At 39.7% G+C, this 14,903-nt stretch overlaps 2 protein-coding genes across 7 annotated transcripts in view; one reads left to right on the top strand and one right to left on the bottom strand.

Moving 5' to 3' along the window:
- Window positions 1-3,471, bottom strand: part of SELENOF (selenoprotein F) — a 43,742-nt gene extending 40,271 nt beyond the window's left edge. The window contains exon 1 of the mRNA NM_001034759.2: window positions 3,106-3,471. Coding sequence (NP_001029931.2) covers window positions 3,106-3,180 — 75 coding nt within the window. The 5' untranslated portion in view covers window positions 3,181-3,471. The remainder of the gene's footprint in view (window positions 1-3,105) is intronic.
- Window positions 3,472-3,759: 288 nt separating this feature from the next.
- Window positions 3,760-14,903, top strand: part of HS2ST1 (heparan sulfate 2-O-sulfotransferase 1) — a 188,368-nt gene continuing 177,224 nt past the window's right edge. For 4 of the 6 annotated variants that reach the window (XM_024990094.2, XM_024990093.2, XM_015464937.3 and 1 more), the window contains exon 1: window positions 3,760-4,268. In XM_024990094.2, the coding sequence (XP_024845862.1) occupies window positions 4,145-4,268 (124 nt within the window). In that variant the 5' untranslated portion in view covers window positions 3,760-4,144. Of the gene's footprint in view, window positions 4,269-8,367; window positions 8,464-14,903 lie in introns of those variants that run through there. The other 2 variants (XM_059885101.1, XM_024990095.2) reach the window with 2 other exon arrangements.

Here is a 14,903-nt window from a genome sequence, read left to right as displayed (position 1 = left end):
TTACCTTATAAAGAAGGAAACGAAAGCTTTAATTCCAGCCTGCCCTCAAAACCCTTAACCACTGTTATTACCACCTTTCACAGAATCCACGATGTGGCATTATTGTATGTACCACTAAAAACAATAAACACACTGACAGTTATGACACTAACTGAAATAAGACCAATCCAGGTGATAATTTGTGAAGAAAAGGGGATGGAGTGTGGTGTCTTAGAATAAGTGATACAGAAAATCACTTTATACTGACTGCTTTCAGTACAGGACCTTTCTGAATAAAGTAACATTATGTTTGAGCAGAACAAAAAAGTGAATACCACTTAGTTCTAGGAGACTCTAGAAAACAGCTCCCTTAGGCTATGCTTTTTTTTTTTTAATGCTTAAGCATACTCAGAATGTATTTTCAGATTAAATAATTTTATATCCTCCCAGTTGTCACCTCATTGGAATGCTGATAACCATGAGCTGCTATTAACTCTATTTTTCTCTTAATAATATATTTTATTGAAGTATAGTTGACTTACAGTGTTTCAGGTGCACAGCAAGGTGATTCAGTTCTTTAGATATATATATATAAAAATACACACACACATATATTATTTTTCAGGTTATTTTCCATTATAGACTATTATAAGATATTGACTATAGTTCCCTTCGCTATACAGTAAACCTTTATTGCTTGTTTGCATATCTATTTTTTTTTAAATTAGAAACCTAGCATTCTATTCATACTAAGACAAATAAGTAGAATCAAAATGTCATAAGATTTTCCGTTAGGCCTAAGTTTATAAGTTTTCTAAGGACTTCCCTGATGGTCCAGAGGTTCAAGAATCTGCCCTGCAACGTGGGGCACTTGGGTTAGATTCCTAGTGAGGTGACTAAGATCCCACATCCCAAGGAGCAACTGGGCCCATTAGGGCACCTCAACTGCTGGGCCCTCATCCAGCAAGTAAGATCCGAGGCAGACAAATAAATAGATAAATATGTTCTTAAAAAAAAGTTTGTTAAATTTTCTATAAGGAAAGAGAGGTTGGTGGCCTAAATGAAGGATTACTTATAAGCGGATGAACTTGAGAGTTATTTAGGAAGTAAAATCAACAAGATTTGATAATTACCTGGATGTGAGGTCTGTAAGAAAAGGTAGGAGTTGAAGATGACACCCAAATTTCTTTGGCATGAATTCTGTGGAGGATCACTTTGAAAGATTGTTTAATAACCATAAATTCCTCCTACCTTGGTATGTATGCTTCTTTGCAATGTGACTATGTCACTCTTCTCATGCAGAGATGGAATCTATTTCCCTACCCTTGCAATCCAGATTGGTCTTGTTTGCTTTGGCAAATATTGTGATGTGGAAGTGATGTATGGGATTTCTGAGGCTAGGCTTCATGAGGCAATGCCGCTTTTGCTCTGTGTCTGGCCTTACTGGAGAATGAGAGGTCACATGGAGTAGACCTAAGTCACCCTAGCTGACAGCACCACTAAGTATGAAGCCATCTAGAACCCTAGCCAGTAGTTCAGCTGACCTACTGGCTCAGTACAGCGGTGTAAATGAAAGAAAAGTGAAGTCGCTCAGTCATTTCCGACTCTTTGCGACCCCATGGACGGTAGCCTGCACCAGGCTCCTCCGTCCGCAGGATTTTCTAGGCAAAAGTACTGGAGTGGGTTCCCATTTCCTTCTCCAGGGAATCTTCCTGACCTACGACCCAGGGATCTAACCCAGGTCTCCCGCATTGTAGACAGACGCGTTACCGTGTGAGCCACCAGGGAAGGTATAAATGAGGCCAAAGGAAATCAACACAGAAACTGCTCATCACATAGAATCATGAGAAATCATTATTTCAAGCCACTAAGTATGGGGGGTGCTTACACAGCCACAGATAATCAAACAGTTAAAGAGATAATGAGATCAGAAGAAGTCAACTTGAAATGTTACTCTTTATCTTTTCATGGTGGTGAATACAAATTATCTAAGACTGACAAAATATTCTTGAGTACAAAGTTTAGAAAGGGGTCTTCCAGTAATTTCTAAGGCACCAAATGACTGAATAATGAAGTATTATAAAGTTAATGAGAGAAGTAAAGAGTCCACCTTTTAGCTTACGTAAGGCTGTAAAAGTAAATAGGCAAGATCTTTAAACTCCTTAATGAAAGAAAAGCCCAGGTGTTTGTGGAGGCCTTCCCTATAGACCCTCAATCCTCCAAACCTTGAATAAATTAATTAAGCCAGATTTCTAAGAGAATATTCAGCAGACTCAATACAGAGAACACTTGAAAAATTAGGCTGATAAAAGACACTTGTAAGAACTCCAAGTATGGTGCCTATTAAAAAGTTCTATTATTCACAGTTAAACGGACTAAAAACTTCTAATAAGTCATTTGTGAGTGAACAGGAAAATACGTCGAAACTAGTCTCTCCCCATTCAAATATAAAGAAGGTATCTCTTCTGTTAATGGATAAAAGCGAAAAAAAAAAAAAACTTGGTTAGACAACGATCGATTTTAAGCGAGATGAGCGCTATCATTTTAGAAAATCAATTTCAAGAATAAATTATGTTTTAGTATGGACTAGTTTCTTTTATTGCAACAGTGTTGTTTAAAAACCACAAATGATACTGAGGCGTACCCAGCGGTCTTGTGAGTGCCAGAGAACAGAAGTAAAAGACTAAGAGTGACTTACCACAAACAAATGACAGAAAATTGACAGTAAAAAGGAAGTGTACCCTGGACCAAAGACTTGAGGGCTTTCCTCTGGAAGCTTTGTCATAAAGACGGCAGTTCCTTGCATTTCTGCCAATTTAAAAACAATCCTCACATCTTTGCAAAACTTAGTGCCTTTCCCAGCCCCGACCCCCCGCTTTTACAGCATGTCTTACAGATTGTACTCAAGAGAGTCTCAGGTCAGAAGAAGGAACTGCTAGAAACCCAGGGCGGGGAAAGATAATCGTCAAACGCGGAATAAAGCCACGTCGCACGCCGGCAGCAGCAACCGCTGGGGGAGCCCACCCGTTTCAGCTGTGTCTCCCAAAAGGGACCGAATATTCCGTCTTCCTTAGCGCAATTCCTGTCGCTCGCCCTGGGGCTGCAGCAGAGGTGACCTCCACTCACCGTTTGAAGCACGGTCGCCAGCAGCAGTCGCAGCCCAAACGCCGGGCCAAGCCATCCATCCCGCCGGGCCGCCATCACTGCCGCCTTCGGTAGGTCTCCGGCTGCCCAGAAGACCCCTCTGCTAGGGACGTCTACTCCAGTGCCTGATCCAAAGCAGGCTGCTAAAGGCCGCTGCCATCAAGTCTCTTATTCTGAGGAGACGGGCATTAACTACGGGCATATGTAAGCTTAAAGGTGAGCAAAAACTTTACACTTGATGTAAATATGAAGTCACTGGGTCCTTTCGATAACTCACATCAGGCATCTCCCTAAACTCCTCAAATCTGTGCTTCCCGGGCTCCTTCCTTTCATTCACGACATTTCCTTAAGCAGTCAAGAAGCCCCGCCTTCGCCAGTTTCGGCCTGCCTCCTTCTCCAAGTTTACCCAATCGAATGCCGATTTGGTTGACACCTACGGCAAAGGAAACCAACCGTGACACGCACCAAGAGCGAAGCGCTGGAGTTCTTCGGTCCAATAAGCTGAACCGAAAGGGAGTAGGGGGCGGAGCCTCTGGTTGCCGAGCAGCGTACGTGGAGGCGTGCGCGTGGAGGCGGAGAGGGATGGGTAGGGGGCGGGGCCGAGGGCGGCGCAGCCGCAGCCGCAGCGCTGGCGGAGAAGCGCGCGGCCGCGAGCAAAGGAGGGAGGGAAGGAAGGAAGAGAAGGAGGCGGTTAGGCAGGCGGGCGCGGGGGTCGGGGACTGAGGCAGTACAAGGAGGCGAGAGCCCGGCAGCTGCTTCGCGCTGTGTTTGCTGCACGGGCTTTTGAAGGGAGTCGGCCGTGGAGTCGGTCGAGGAGAAGCGGGCACCGGCGGCGTTGCTGCTGGCGCCTGGGGGCGGGGGACTGGGGACGCGAGAAGGGGGGTCGTTGCGGTGGTTCTCTCGCTGTCGCGCTCTTCTTGCTTTTCTCCCTGCTCCGTGGGCTCCTCCCGGCGTCTCCCTCGCCCCCGGGGCCCCGATCCCCACCCCCCGCGGTATGTCTTGATCCCGAGCAGCGGGTTTCATGGGGCTCCTCAGGATTATGATGCCGCCCAAGTTGCAGCTGCTGGCGGTGGTGGCCTTCGCGGTGGCGATGCTCTTCTTGGAGAACCAGATCCAGAAACTGGAGGAGTCCCGGTCGAAGCTAGGTGAGTAGCCGGGTCACTCCGGGCTGAGTGGTATGTGGAAGGGGCCAGGATGGGGAGGCACTGCAAGCCCAGCAAGTGGGCGTTTATCTAACCTGATAATCTGGCTTGGAGGCTGGAGGCTGAAAGAGAACACAAGCCCCAGGAATGGTGTGAATTAAGCTTGGGTGGTATGCTGGGCTCACGAGGTCAAGGGGCAGAGGTTGCAAGGTTGGACTTCCCCGAGCCAAAGGGTTGCCACGGGGAGAAAGCAAGAGAATATCGAATTCGTTGGAGAGTCAGTACTGACAGTTGGAGGAGACCGAAACGGTCAGGCTTGCCTGTTCTCTTGGAAGTCATAGTGAAAGCTCCAGCAGTTTCAGGCAAGGGGTATTCTAATTTGATATGTGGGCACCTGGATACTAAATCTTTTGGGAATGGGGAGGTTCGCGAAGGGACAGATGCGCTGAAATGGAGGGGAGATACTGGAATGATGGTGTGTAAAAGAAACACATTGTAGTGAGTTGCACTCGTGCTGGGGGCAGCAAGGGACCGCGCAACTGACGAGAGAAATAGACTGTCCAGGTAGAACAGGAAAGCAAATAAAAAGCTCCCATGAGGTTCTGAAACGAGGTAACCAGGCATTTTAATTCTTTTTTAGTGGCGCTAAACTGGTATTTTGAGCTTAAGAAAGGAGTTGTATGTGCATGTTGCTTCGCAGCAATGTTGGTGTAGTGAATTTAGAAGGGGGAGGAAAGGTTGAGGGGAAATTGCTATAATGAGATTTAAAGTTAACGAAAGGAAGAGTGCAGCAAGTTTACCGTATGGTTAAGTACCTTAAAGAATTAACATTTGTTACTTTAATTGAGAGAGAGATCTGAAGTACAAACAGTTGGAGTGTGCTGTTGTGAAAGACCAGACGAATGCACATATAAGTACTTTCGGAGCAGTAAGGAACTGTGGCATTTGGGAAGAGTGAACGGGGAGGGAGTGTTAAAAGAACGTCAGCAATACATTTTGATTTTAAAATGTACATGGCACTTAAAAATCAGCCCAAGAGGCTCTAATTTGAATGTGGAAAATAATGTTTAGTAAGTATATTTTATACACTTTCACTGCCACATCATTTAAAATAAGTTTTGAAATGCAAACAATAAAATAGGAGCTTTATAATTTAGACTTAGAAGTAACATATGCTGCTGTTATGATTAATATTTTGGAAAAATCTATCAGAAAATAATTGTAATATTACAAATAGTAGCTAGCCATTTGCAATTTTGATACTTTGAAAAAACAATTTTAAAGTGCAGTTTATCAAAGAACATCAAATAAATTAACAAGTGCAAATAAATTTGAAGATAGGGATAATTCCACTCTTCAACTCTAAGGTAAAACTTGCCCTGTATAATTTTGAACAGATATCAAATTTATTTACTATGATTTTATTAATATGTATAGTATACAATGGAAAAATATTCACTTTAAATTTTGAAGGTTGGCCAATATACTCTTTTTGTTTGTACCCGTTTAGCAGCATTCTAGTCTGGTTAATGATCCAGCTTTACAGAAAAAAAAAGACTCCTCTTCAAGAAAGTTGAAAGTTATATTAAATTAAAATTTATATTTATTCTTTGTTGTATTGCTCTTTGAATTTCTTATACATATTATGGTGGGTTGGGATAACTTCAAATTTTAATTTTCCTTCCTTGTCTAACATTTTTTCCCATAATAATTTAAGTTGTTTTCTATAGGCACAACCTGAATGATTTTAAAAATGTAGAAAGCCACAGGTAAGTGGCTCGGTAGATAACGTGTTTCTTTAAGACTTTTTACAAGAAAGAAACTCTTACATTTTGTTAGAAATAGTAAATATGGAATAAATGAAATAATTCTTGAAAAGGAGACTCTTACAAAAAGTTGCTGCTGCTGCTGCTAAGTCGCTTTAGTCGTGTCCAACTCTGTGTGACCCCATAGACGGCAGCCCACTAGGCTCCTCTGTCGTCCCTGGGATTCTCCAGGCAAGAATACTGGAATGGGTTGCCATTTCCTTCTCCAATGTACAAAAAGCTAGAAGGAGCTAATAATAGAGATGTGGAATTGAGTGAGTGATAGTCGCTAAGTCATATTTGACTCTTTGAGACCCCATGGACTGTAAACCTGCCACACTCCTCTGTCCATGGAATGCTCCAAGCAAGAATACTGGAGTGGTTGCCATCTTCTTTTCCAGATGTAAAATCATGACAAATAAAATGTATAGCTTCACATCAGCAGTCTTTTGACTTAAAAAACGTCTTATGAAACGGCCTGTACTAAAGCAGATGTCAGTAATCTTCCTTAGGAAAAAGGAACACAGAAGGAGGCATATTTTGACAATCAGACTCTACTAGGCCCTTTCATTTGTGCTATTCTTATTTGATCTTCCAAGAACACCATAGAAAGCCATTTTTACAGATGCAGGAACAAGTTCAAAAGTTAAATAAGTTGACCACATACCTAGTAAGTGGCAAAGTCAGTATTTGAACCCAGGTATGTCTGATTTCAAATCAAGTTCCCCTTTAATTATACCAGGCTGCTTGGGACTTTATATTGACAGTACACTAAGATGTAGTGGTTTGAATAGAATTTTTAAACTAGCACCAATGTTTAATTGCATTTATTGCTAAGAATGAATATCATTTTTAGAAAATTCAATTTCTGACACAAAGGAATTAGTTTAGTGTAATGTCTGTTGCTTGTTTATACCCATGTAATGAACATAATTATATTATCTAATGAAAGGACTGAAATAGATAGCTTTCTTTTGCTACGGGAAAAAAAAAAGATAGTTATTTTCTGTAAGTGTAAAATTACAAACAATAAAAGCATTTTTATTTTGCCATCAGAAAAACTTACACAATTTTCACTTTACAGAAACTTTTGTGGTGTCATCTGTCACACAGAATTTTGACTTAAAGTGTTGTCAAATTTATTAAATTTTGCATTTATGGCTTAAAAAAAAAAAAAACTTAAACATCATTAAGTATATCAACAGGAATTCCTAAAAACCAGTGTCACATAATAGAGTTATTTTTTTTTCCAATGAATATTGAATGACAGTATACGTAATACTGGCTTTGCATCTTGCTTTTTTCATTTAATGTCACAGAACATCTTTCCAGGTCAAAAAATATAAATTTGACTTACTCATTTTAATAGCTGTATAACATTCTACAGTATGCATGAGTCATAAATTCTTAAGCCATTATGCCAATAATGAAGATTCAGTTTATCCCCCTTCACTCACTTTTTTTTTAAACTGTTTTATTTCTTGATATTATAAAACAGTGTTACAAGAAACATGCTTATATTAGTTTATTTAATTCTTTATTTGTTGGTACTATTTTCAGTAGAATAAATTCTAATAAGGGATTACTGAGACAAAAGATAGATATATATATTGTAATTTAACAGATTTTAAAATCTGTTACTTCCCTGAAAATTTATTTCCCAACTGTCAGCCTACGCACAAGTGCAGGATATTGTCAGCTCTTAATTTTTGCTAGCTTTTAATTTTTTTCTAAAGCTGTGAAATGGTATGTTGTTGTATCAGTTTATGTTTCCTTGACTTCTAATTAAGTTGAACATAATTTATATGTTCATTTTCATGTCTGTTGGGCAGTGTTTCATCTTACCAATTTTTAGGGTTTAAAACGGATGTTAGATGTAGTAATCATTTATCTGTTGTGTCTTGTATGTGTTTTTCTCCAGGTCTGTCATTTGTCCCTTGACTTTATGGTGTCTGGAGGTTAAAAATTTTATGCAGTCAGATCTATCAATTTAGGCAAGTAGGTGCCTTACATTGCTTGAGAAGTCTTCCCCCAACCAAGATTATGTTCTTATTCTCTATATTTTGTTAGTGTTTTATAGCTTATATTTTTATATTTAGCTCTTTAAAGCATATGTTTATTGTAATTTCTCTCAGTGAATGGCCACTTATGGCAAATATTATATTAATAATTCATCTTTTTTTTCCTCCTCTGTATGTTACAGTTCTTGTTTTAGTCACATATTAAGTTTTCATATGTTCTGGGATAAATTTTGGACTCCATTATTTTCCACTAATCAGAGATTCTTTTGGTCTTAGGGACTCATATATAGGCTTCAAGGCATCTATGAATTCCCTGAAATTATATACATATCTTTTATCAGATTTGCAAAGGAGTACACAATCCCCTTAATGGTAAGAATCACTGATTTGCAGTAGATGGTTTATATTTAATGGAGTGAGTGTGTTTTTTGTTTTTAATATTAACTTATTACAACATGCAACTTGTGAGTTAAATTTAGGATGCAAGCACATTAATATTAATGTGGGTGTTACATTACAAACATTAATGTGGGTATTACATTGAGAAAAGTATTAAAATGCATACAAACTTAATTTTTCTAATGAGGTATAGAAAATAACATGGAGTCAAAATGAAAATTTACTTAGTTACTGCTTAGTTACTTAGCTGTTAGAACTCTGCTTGTCAGAATTTGTTGCTTTTTCTAAGTAGTTATTTCTGAGTGTCAAGAGCACACTATTGTTAATTTTGACTGATGGAACAGTCAATGAAACTTGTGTTATATAAATGTCAGAATTATGTGCTTGATAACTTTATTTTTTATAGGACCTAAGCATTTAAAATAATATTTTTTGTTCATATGCTTGTAAGACCACTAAATAAATGAATGCTTTAGGACCTAATGTTTTCAATGAAGACAGTAACTCAGAATGGATTATGTAGCTGTCTTCATTGGTCAAAAGTATGTTAATCTCTATGTTCTTGAAACCCCCCTTAACTAATGAACTAACTTCCAGGGCCAAGCTTGGGACTTACCTCTTTGGAATTTGGTAGGTTTTACAAGTGCCACTGTTTTTCTTGTTTAGTCACTAAGTTGTGTCTGACGCTTTGTAACCCCGTGGGCTATAGCCTACCGGGCTCCTCTGTCCATGGAATTTCCCAGGCAAGAATACTGGAGTGGGTTGCCTCCTTCTCCAGGGGATCTTCTCTATCCAGGCATTGAACCCATGTCTCCTAATTGGCAGGCAGGTTCTTTACCACATCAGGAAAGCCCACCTGAAACCGTACATACTTGTAAAATGTTCCTAAGAATGATAGATTTCTCTACTTATAAAATTGTTTGCAAAGTTTACAGTAGTTACTGTTTAAAAGACTTAACAATTTAATTGGAATGCTGTTATTCTAGAATTGCTAATTGGTGTCTCACTTATGAGTCCCAGATAGGATATCTAGTGCCATAGAGTAGTCAGTCAACTGAAATGGTTGATTTCAATTAAAGTGATGCTAGGCTGTCTCTCTACCTCTCTAAGCCTTCTAAGAGCTTTTTGGGTACTTAGTGAAGTTGAAATAATAAGTATCCAAATACTGCTCTCCAGAATGACTACTTTTGAGAGATGTTTCTATAGATGGACTTTATAATCATGGTTCACTATAGTCCAGTTATTTATAATTATCTGGCCAACTACTAGTAACTGTGTTTATATACTTCGCCTTTCTGCCTGTTAATTATAGATTAACTGCCTATTGGACCACTTGTGTACCTGATACTGTTTCCTCATCTATTTAAAGATGTAATTCCAGAAGTTTTCCCTCATTCTCCTGTAGTCATCATTTCCTCCCTTTCTGCTGGATTCTTCTCATTAACATGTAAACATGCTGTTATTTCTCCCAACCAAAAATAAAATGATATTTTTCTCTTGACTCCTCTTTCTCAGCCAATGTTTGTTTTGTATTTCAGCTTCCCTTAGCAGTAAAACTTAAAAATTGTCTATTTTCACTGTTGCTAATTGCCACAATCATCAGCGACTTCCCTAAGTCCTACAGTCAGTTTTTGGTCTTCCTCTTACTTGACCAGTCAGGAGAATTTGACACAGTTGATCACTTCCTCCTTTTGAGCAATTTTCTTCACTTGGCTTCCAATATATCAAACTCTTAGCTTTCTTGCCCCCCTCAGTGGGTCATTTCTCTGTCTCTTGTGTTAGCTTCTTTTTTAGTACTCTCTTCAACCCCTTAACATAAGAATACCAAAGGGCTGAATCCTTGAAACTCCTCTTTACTCTTCCTTAGCTGATGACCTGTGTGCTGACAACTTCTAAAGTTGAGACTTGTTTCCTAAACATTAGATTTGTGTAGATTCATGTAACTGAGTTGCCCACTTGAACAATTAATAGACTTAAATTCAGTGTGGCCAAAACGAATCTTCTGGTGTTTCTGCACAATGCCTTAGTACCCCCCTACACCCCCCGAATAATTTTATCTGACCTTTATTTCAGTTGATAGCAGCTCTATCCCTCCATTTGCTAGTTAACTTGACTTTTCTTTTCTCACACTCTACATCTAATCTTTCAGAAATATCTTGTTAGCTTTACCTTCAAAATATTTCTAGAATATGACTACTACTAAGCACTTCCACTCTTATCACCCTAATTCAGGATACTATAGTCTCTTCCCTAGATCACTGCCATGTCTTAACTAGTCTGTTTGATTCTGCACTTGGCCTCCCTACAGACTATTCTTAATATAACAGTTTGGTGAGCCTTTTGAAATGTAAAAAAATCATGTCACTCCTCTGCATAAAGCTCTTTAGAAGCTTCCTGAGTTAGAGTAATGATAGCTGTTTTTATAACAAAGTCCACAATTTTATTGGCTAAACATAGTAAATGACTCTTTTTTCCCCATCATGTTTTAGGTGATCATTTTGGTGGATGGTTTTCCTCTTCATGAGTTATTCAAGGTCTTGGGTACTTTCTGTTATTAGTTATACCATCCCCTCTGGTTTGGAGTTCTCTGATGTCAGCCTGGGGAAGAGGCAAGAGAAAGGTGAGGCGGTGCCCCTTTCTCAACTTTTTTGACCTCTTTTACCCTCAATCTGTTGATGAGTTTTGTTGTTGTTTTAGTTGCTGAGTCTTGTCCGACTCTGTTATGACCCCATGGACTGGCCCACTAGGCTCCTCAGTCCATGGGATTTCCCAGGCAAGAATACTGGAGTGGGTTGCCATTTCCTTCTCCAAGGGATCTTTGCAAACCAGGGATGGAACCTGTATCTCCTGCATTTGCAGGTGGATTCTTTACCACAGAGCCACCAGGGAAGCCATGGATGAGGACTAGTTACAATCTCTATGCAAGGGTGATGGGGGGAGTGGAAAATGGGTTTTTTAGCTGGCAGTCACTTTAACATTTGTGGCTGTGTACTATGAAAGATGGGGGCATACATTTGAATCTTTTGAATCCTTTCAGATATTTTGTGACTCAGAATATAAACTGCCTTGATTAATGTTCTTTGTGAACATGAGAAATGTATATCCCGTTGTTACAGGGTGGAGTATGCTATAACTATCAGGTCAAGTTGTTCCATTCTTCTGTATCTTCTGTATCCTTGATTTTTTTCTGCCTACTCCTTTCATCAGTTATATAGGGAGGGATTTTGAAGTCTCTGGTGGTGACTGTGGGTTTATTTCTCCTTAGAGTTCTGTTACTTTTCGCTTCATGTGTTTTGAACTACTGTGATTAGTTGCATGAATGTTAGGACTGTCATATCTTCTTGATTAATTAACCCCTTCTTCATTTATGAGATGATGCTCTTTATCCTTAGTGATATTCTTTGCTCTGAAACCTACTTGGTCTGTTATTAATTTAGTCACTTCAGTTTTGATTAGTTTTAGCATAGTGTATCCTTCCCATTCTTTTAGTATAATATTAATCTGTTTGTGTCTTTTTGTGCCCTTCATGGATCCCTCCTTGTGATGAAGAGGCTTGCGTAACTCAGTGAGGCTATAAGCCATGCCAGGCAGGGCCACCCAAGATGGATGGCTCATGGTAGAGTGTTGTGACTAAATGTGATCTACTGGAGGAGGGAATAACAAACCACCCCAGTATACTTGCCACGAGAACCTTCGCATGAACTATATAAAAGGCCAAAAAGATATGACACCAAAAGATGAATCCCCCATGTCTGAACTTGTCCAGTATATTACTGGGGAAGAGCGAAGGAGAATTACCAAAAGCCCCAGAATGAATGAAGCGGCTGGGCCAAAGCAGATACGACACTCAGTTGTGGATGTGTCTGGTGATGAAAGTAAAATCCTATGCTGCAACGAACAGTATTGTATGGGAACCTGGAGTGTTAGGTCCATGACTCAAGGAAAATTGGACATGATCAAACAGGAGATGATAAGAGTAAACATCAGCATCCTAGGACTCAGCAAACTAAAATGGATAGGAATGGTTGAATTTAATTCAGATGACCATTATATCTACTACTGTGGGCAAGAATCCCATAAATGAGATGGAGTAGCTCTCATAAGCAACAAGAGTCCAAAATAAACAGTACTTGGTTCAACCTCAAAAATAACAGAATGATCTTAGTTCATTTCCAAGGCAAGCCATTCAATATCACAGTAATCCAAGGCTATACTCATACCACTGATGCCGGAGAAGCTGAAGTTGATCAATTTTGTGAAGACCTAGAAGACCTCCTAGAACTAACACCTAAAAAAGATGTTCTGTTTATCTTTGGGAACTGGAATGCTCGAGTACGAAGTCAAGATATACCTGGAGTAACAGGCCTTGTCCTTGGAGAACAAAATGAAGCAGGGCAAAGGTTAACTGAATTCTGCCAAGAGAACACACTAGTCATAGCAAATACCCTTTTCATACAACACAAGAGATGACTTTACACATGGACATCACCAAATGATCAATACTGAAATAAAATTGATCATGTTCTTTGTAGCCTAAGATGGAGAAGTTGTATACTAGTCAGCAAAAACAAAACCTGGAGCTGACTGTAGCTCAGCTCATCAGCTTCTCATGGCAAAATTCAAGCTTAAACTAAAGAAAATCAGGAAAAACACTAGGCCAGCCAGGTATGACTTATATCAAATTCCATTTGAATTTGTAGTAGCAGTAATTAATAGATTCAAGGGACTAGATCTGATTAACAACATGCCTGAAGAACTATAGACAGAGGTCCATAATATTGTGTTCAGTTCAGTTGCTCAGTCGTGTCCGACTCTTTGCGACCCCATGAATCTCAGCACTCCAGGCCTCCCTGTCCATCACCAACTCTCGGAGTTCACTCAGACTCACATCCATCGAGTTGATGATGCCATCCAGCCATCTCATCCTCTGTCGTCCCCTTTTCCTCCTGCCCCCAATCCCTCCCAGCATCAGAATCTTTTCCAATGAGTCAACTCTTCGCATGAGGTGGCCAAAGTACATAATATTGTGAAGCAGGTGGCTAACAAAACCATCCCAAAGAAAAAGAAAAGCACGAAGGCAAAGTGGTTATCTGAGGAGGCTTTACAAGTAGCTGAAGAATGAAGAGAAGTGAAAAGCAGGGGAGAGAGGGAAAGGCACATCCAATTAAACGCAGAGTTCCAAAAAAAAGCTGGAAGAGACAAGAAGGCCTTCTTCAATGAACAATGCTTAGTAATAAAAGAAAACAACAAAAGGGGAGAGACTAGAGATCTCTTCAGGAAAATTGAAAACCTCAGGGGAGCATTCTGCCCAAAGATGGGCACAATAAAGGATCAAAATGGTAGAGACCTAGTAGACGCTGAAGAAATCAAGAAGAGATGGAAAGAATACACAAAAGAACTATGTAAAAAAAGATCTTAATGATCCGAATTATTATGATGGTATGGTTAGTTACCCAAAGCCAGACATTGTAGAGTGCAAACTCAAGTGGGCCTTAAGAAGCACTGCTATTAATAAAGCTAGTGCATGTGATGAAATTCCTGCAGAACAATTCAGATCCCTAAAGGATAATGCCATCAAGGTTTTGCATTCCTTATGTCAGCAAATCTGGAAGGCCCAGCAGTGGCCACAGGACTTGAAAATGTCGATCCTCATCCCAGTCCCCAAAAAAGGTAGTGCCAAAGAATGTGCTAACCATCGGATAGTTGCACTCATCTCCCATGCTAGTAAGGTCATGCTTAAAATCTTGCATGCTAGGTTTCAGCATTATGTGAACTGAGAACTTCCAGATGTCCAAGCTGGGTTTAGGAAAGGAAGAGGAACTACAGATCAAATTGCCAACATTCACTGGATTATAGAGAAAATGGAAATTTCAGAAAAATACCTGTCTTTATTTTGACTGTGCTAAAGCCTTTGACTATGTGGATCATGACAAACTGTGGAAAGCTCTTAGATGGAAATACAAGACCATTTTACCTGTCTCCTTAGAAACCTCTGTGTGGGTAAAGAAGCAACAGTTAGAAACCATTATGGAACAACTGATTGGTTCAAGATTGAGAAAGGAGTATGACAAGGCTATCTGCTGTCACCCTGTTTGTTTAACCTATATGCTGGGCACATTATGAGAAATGCTGGGCTGAAAGAGTTACAAGCTGGAATCAAAATAGGTGGGAGAAAAATCAACAACTTCAGATAATGCAGATGATACCACTCTTAATAACAGAAAGAGAAGAGGAACTAAAGAACCTCTTGATGAGAGTGAAAGAGGAGAGTGAAAGAGCTGGTTTAAGACTAAATATTAAAAAAAAACTAAGATCATGCATTTGGCGCCTTGGTTCTTAGTCATTCAGCTGTGTCCAACTCTTTGTGGCTCCATGGACTGTAGCCCGCCAGGCGCCTCTGTCCATGGGGATTC

The sequence above is a fragment of the Bos taurus genome, chromosome 3, assembly GCF_002263795.3.
Source record: "Bos taurus isolate L1 Dominette 01449 registration number 42190680 breed Hereford chromosome 3, ARS-UCD2.0, whole genome shotgun sequence".
Taxonomy (NCBI): Eukaryota; Metazoa; Chordata; class Mammalia; order Artiodactyla; family Bovidae; genus Bos; species Bos taurus.
The sequence above is the reverse complement of the archived record's forward strand: the minus strand, read 5'-3'. Positions and strand labels throughout refer to the sequence as shown.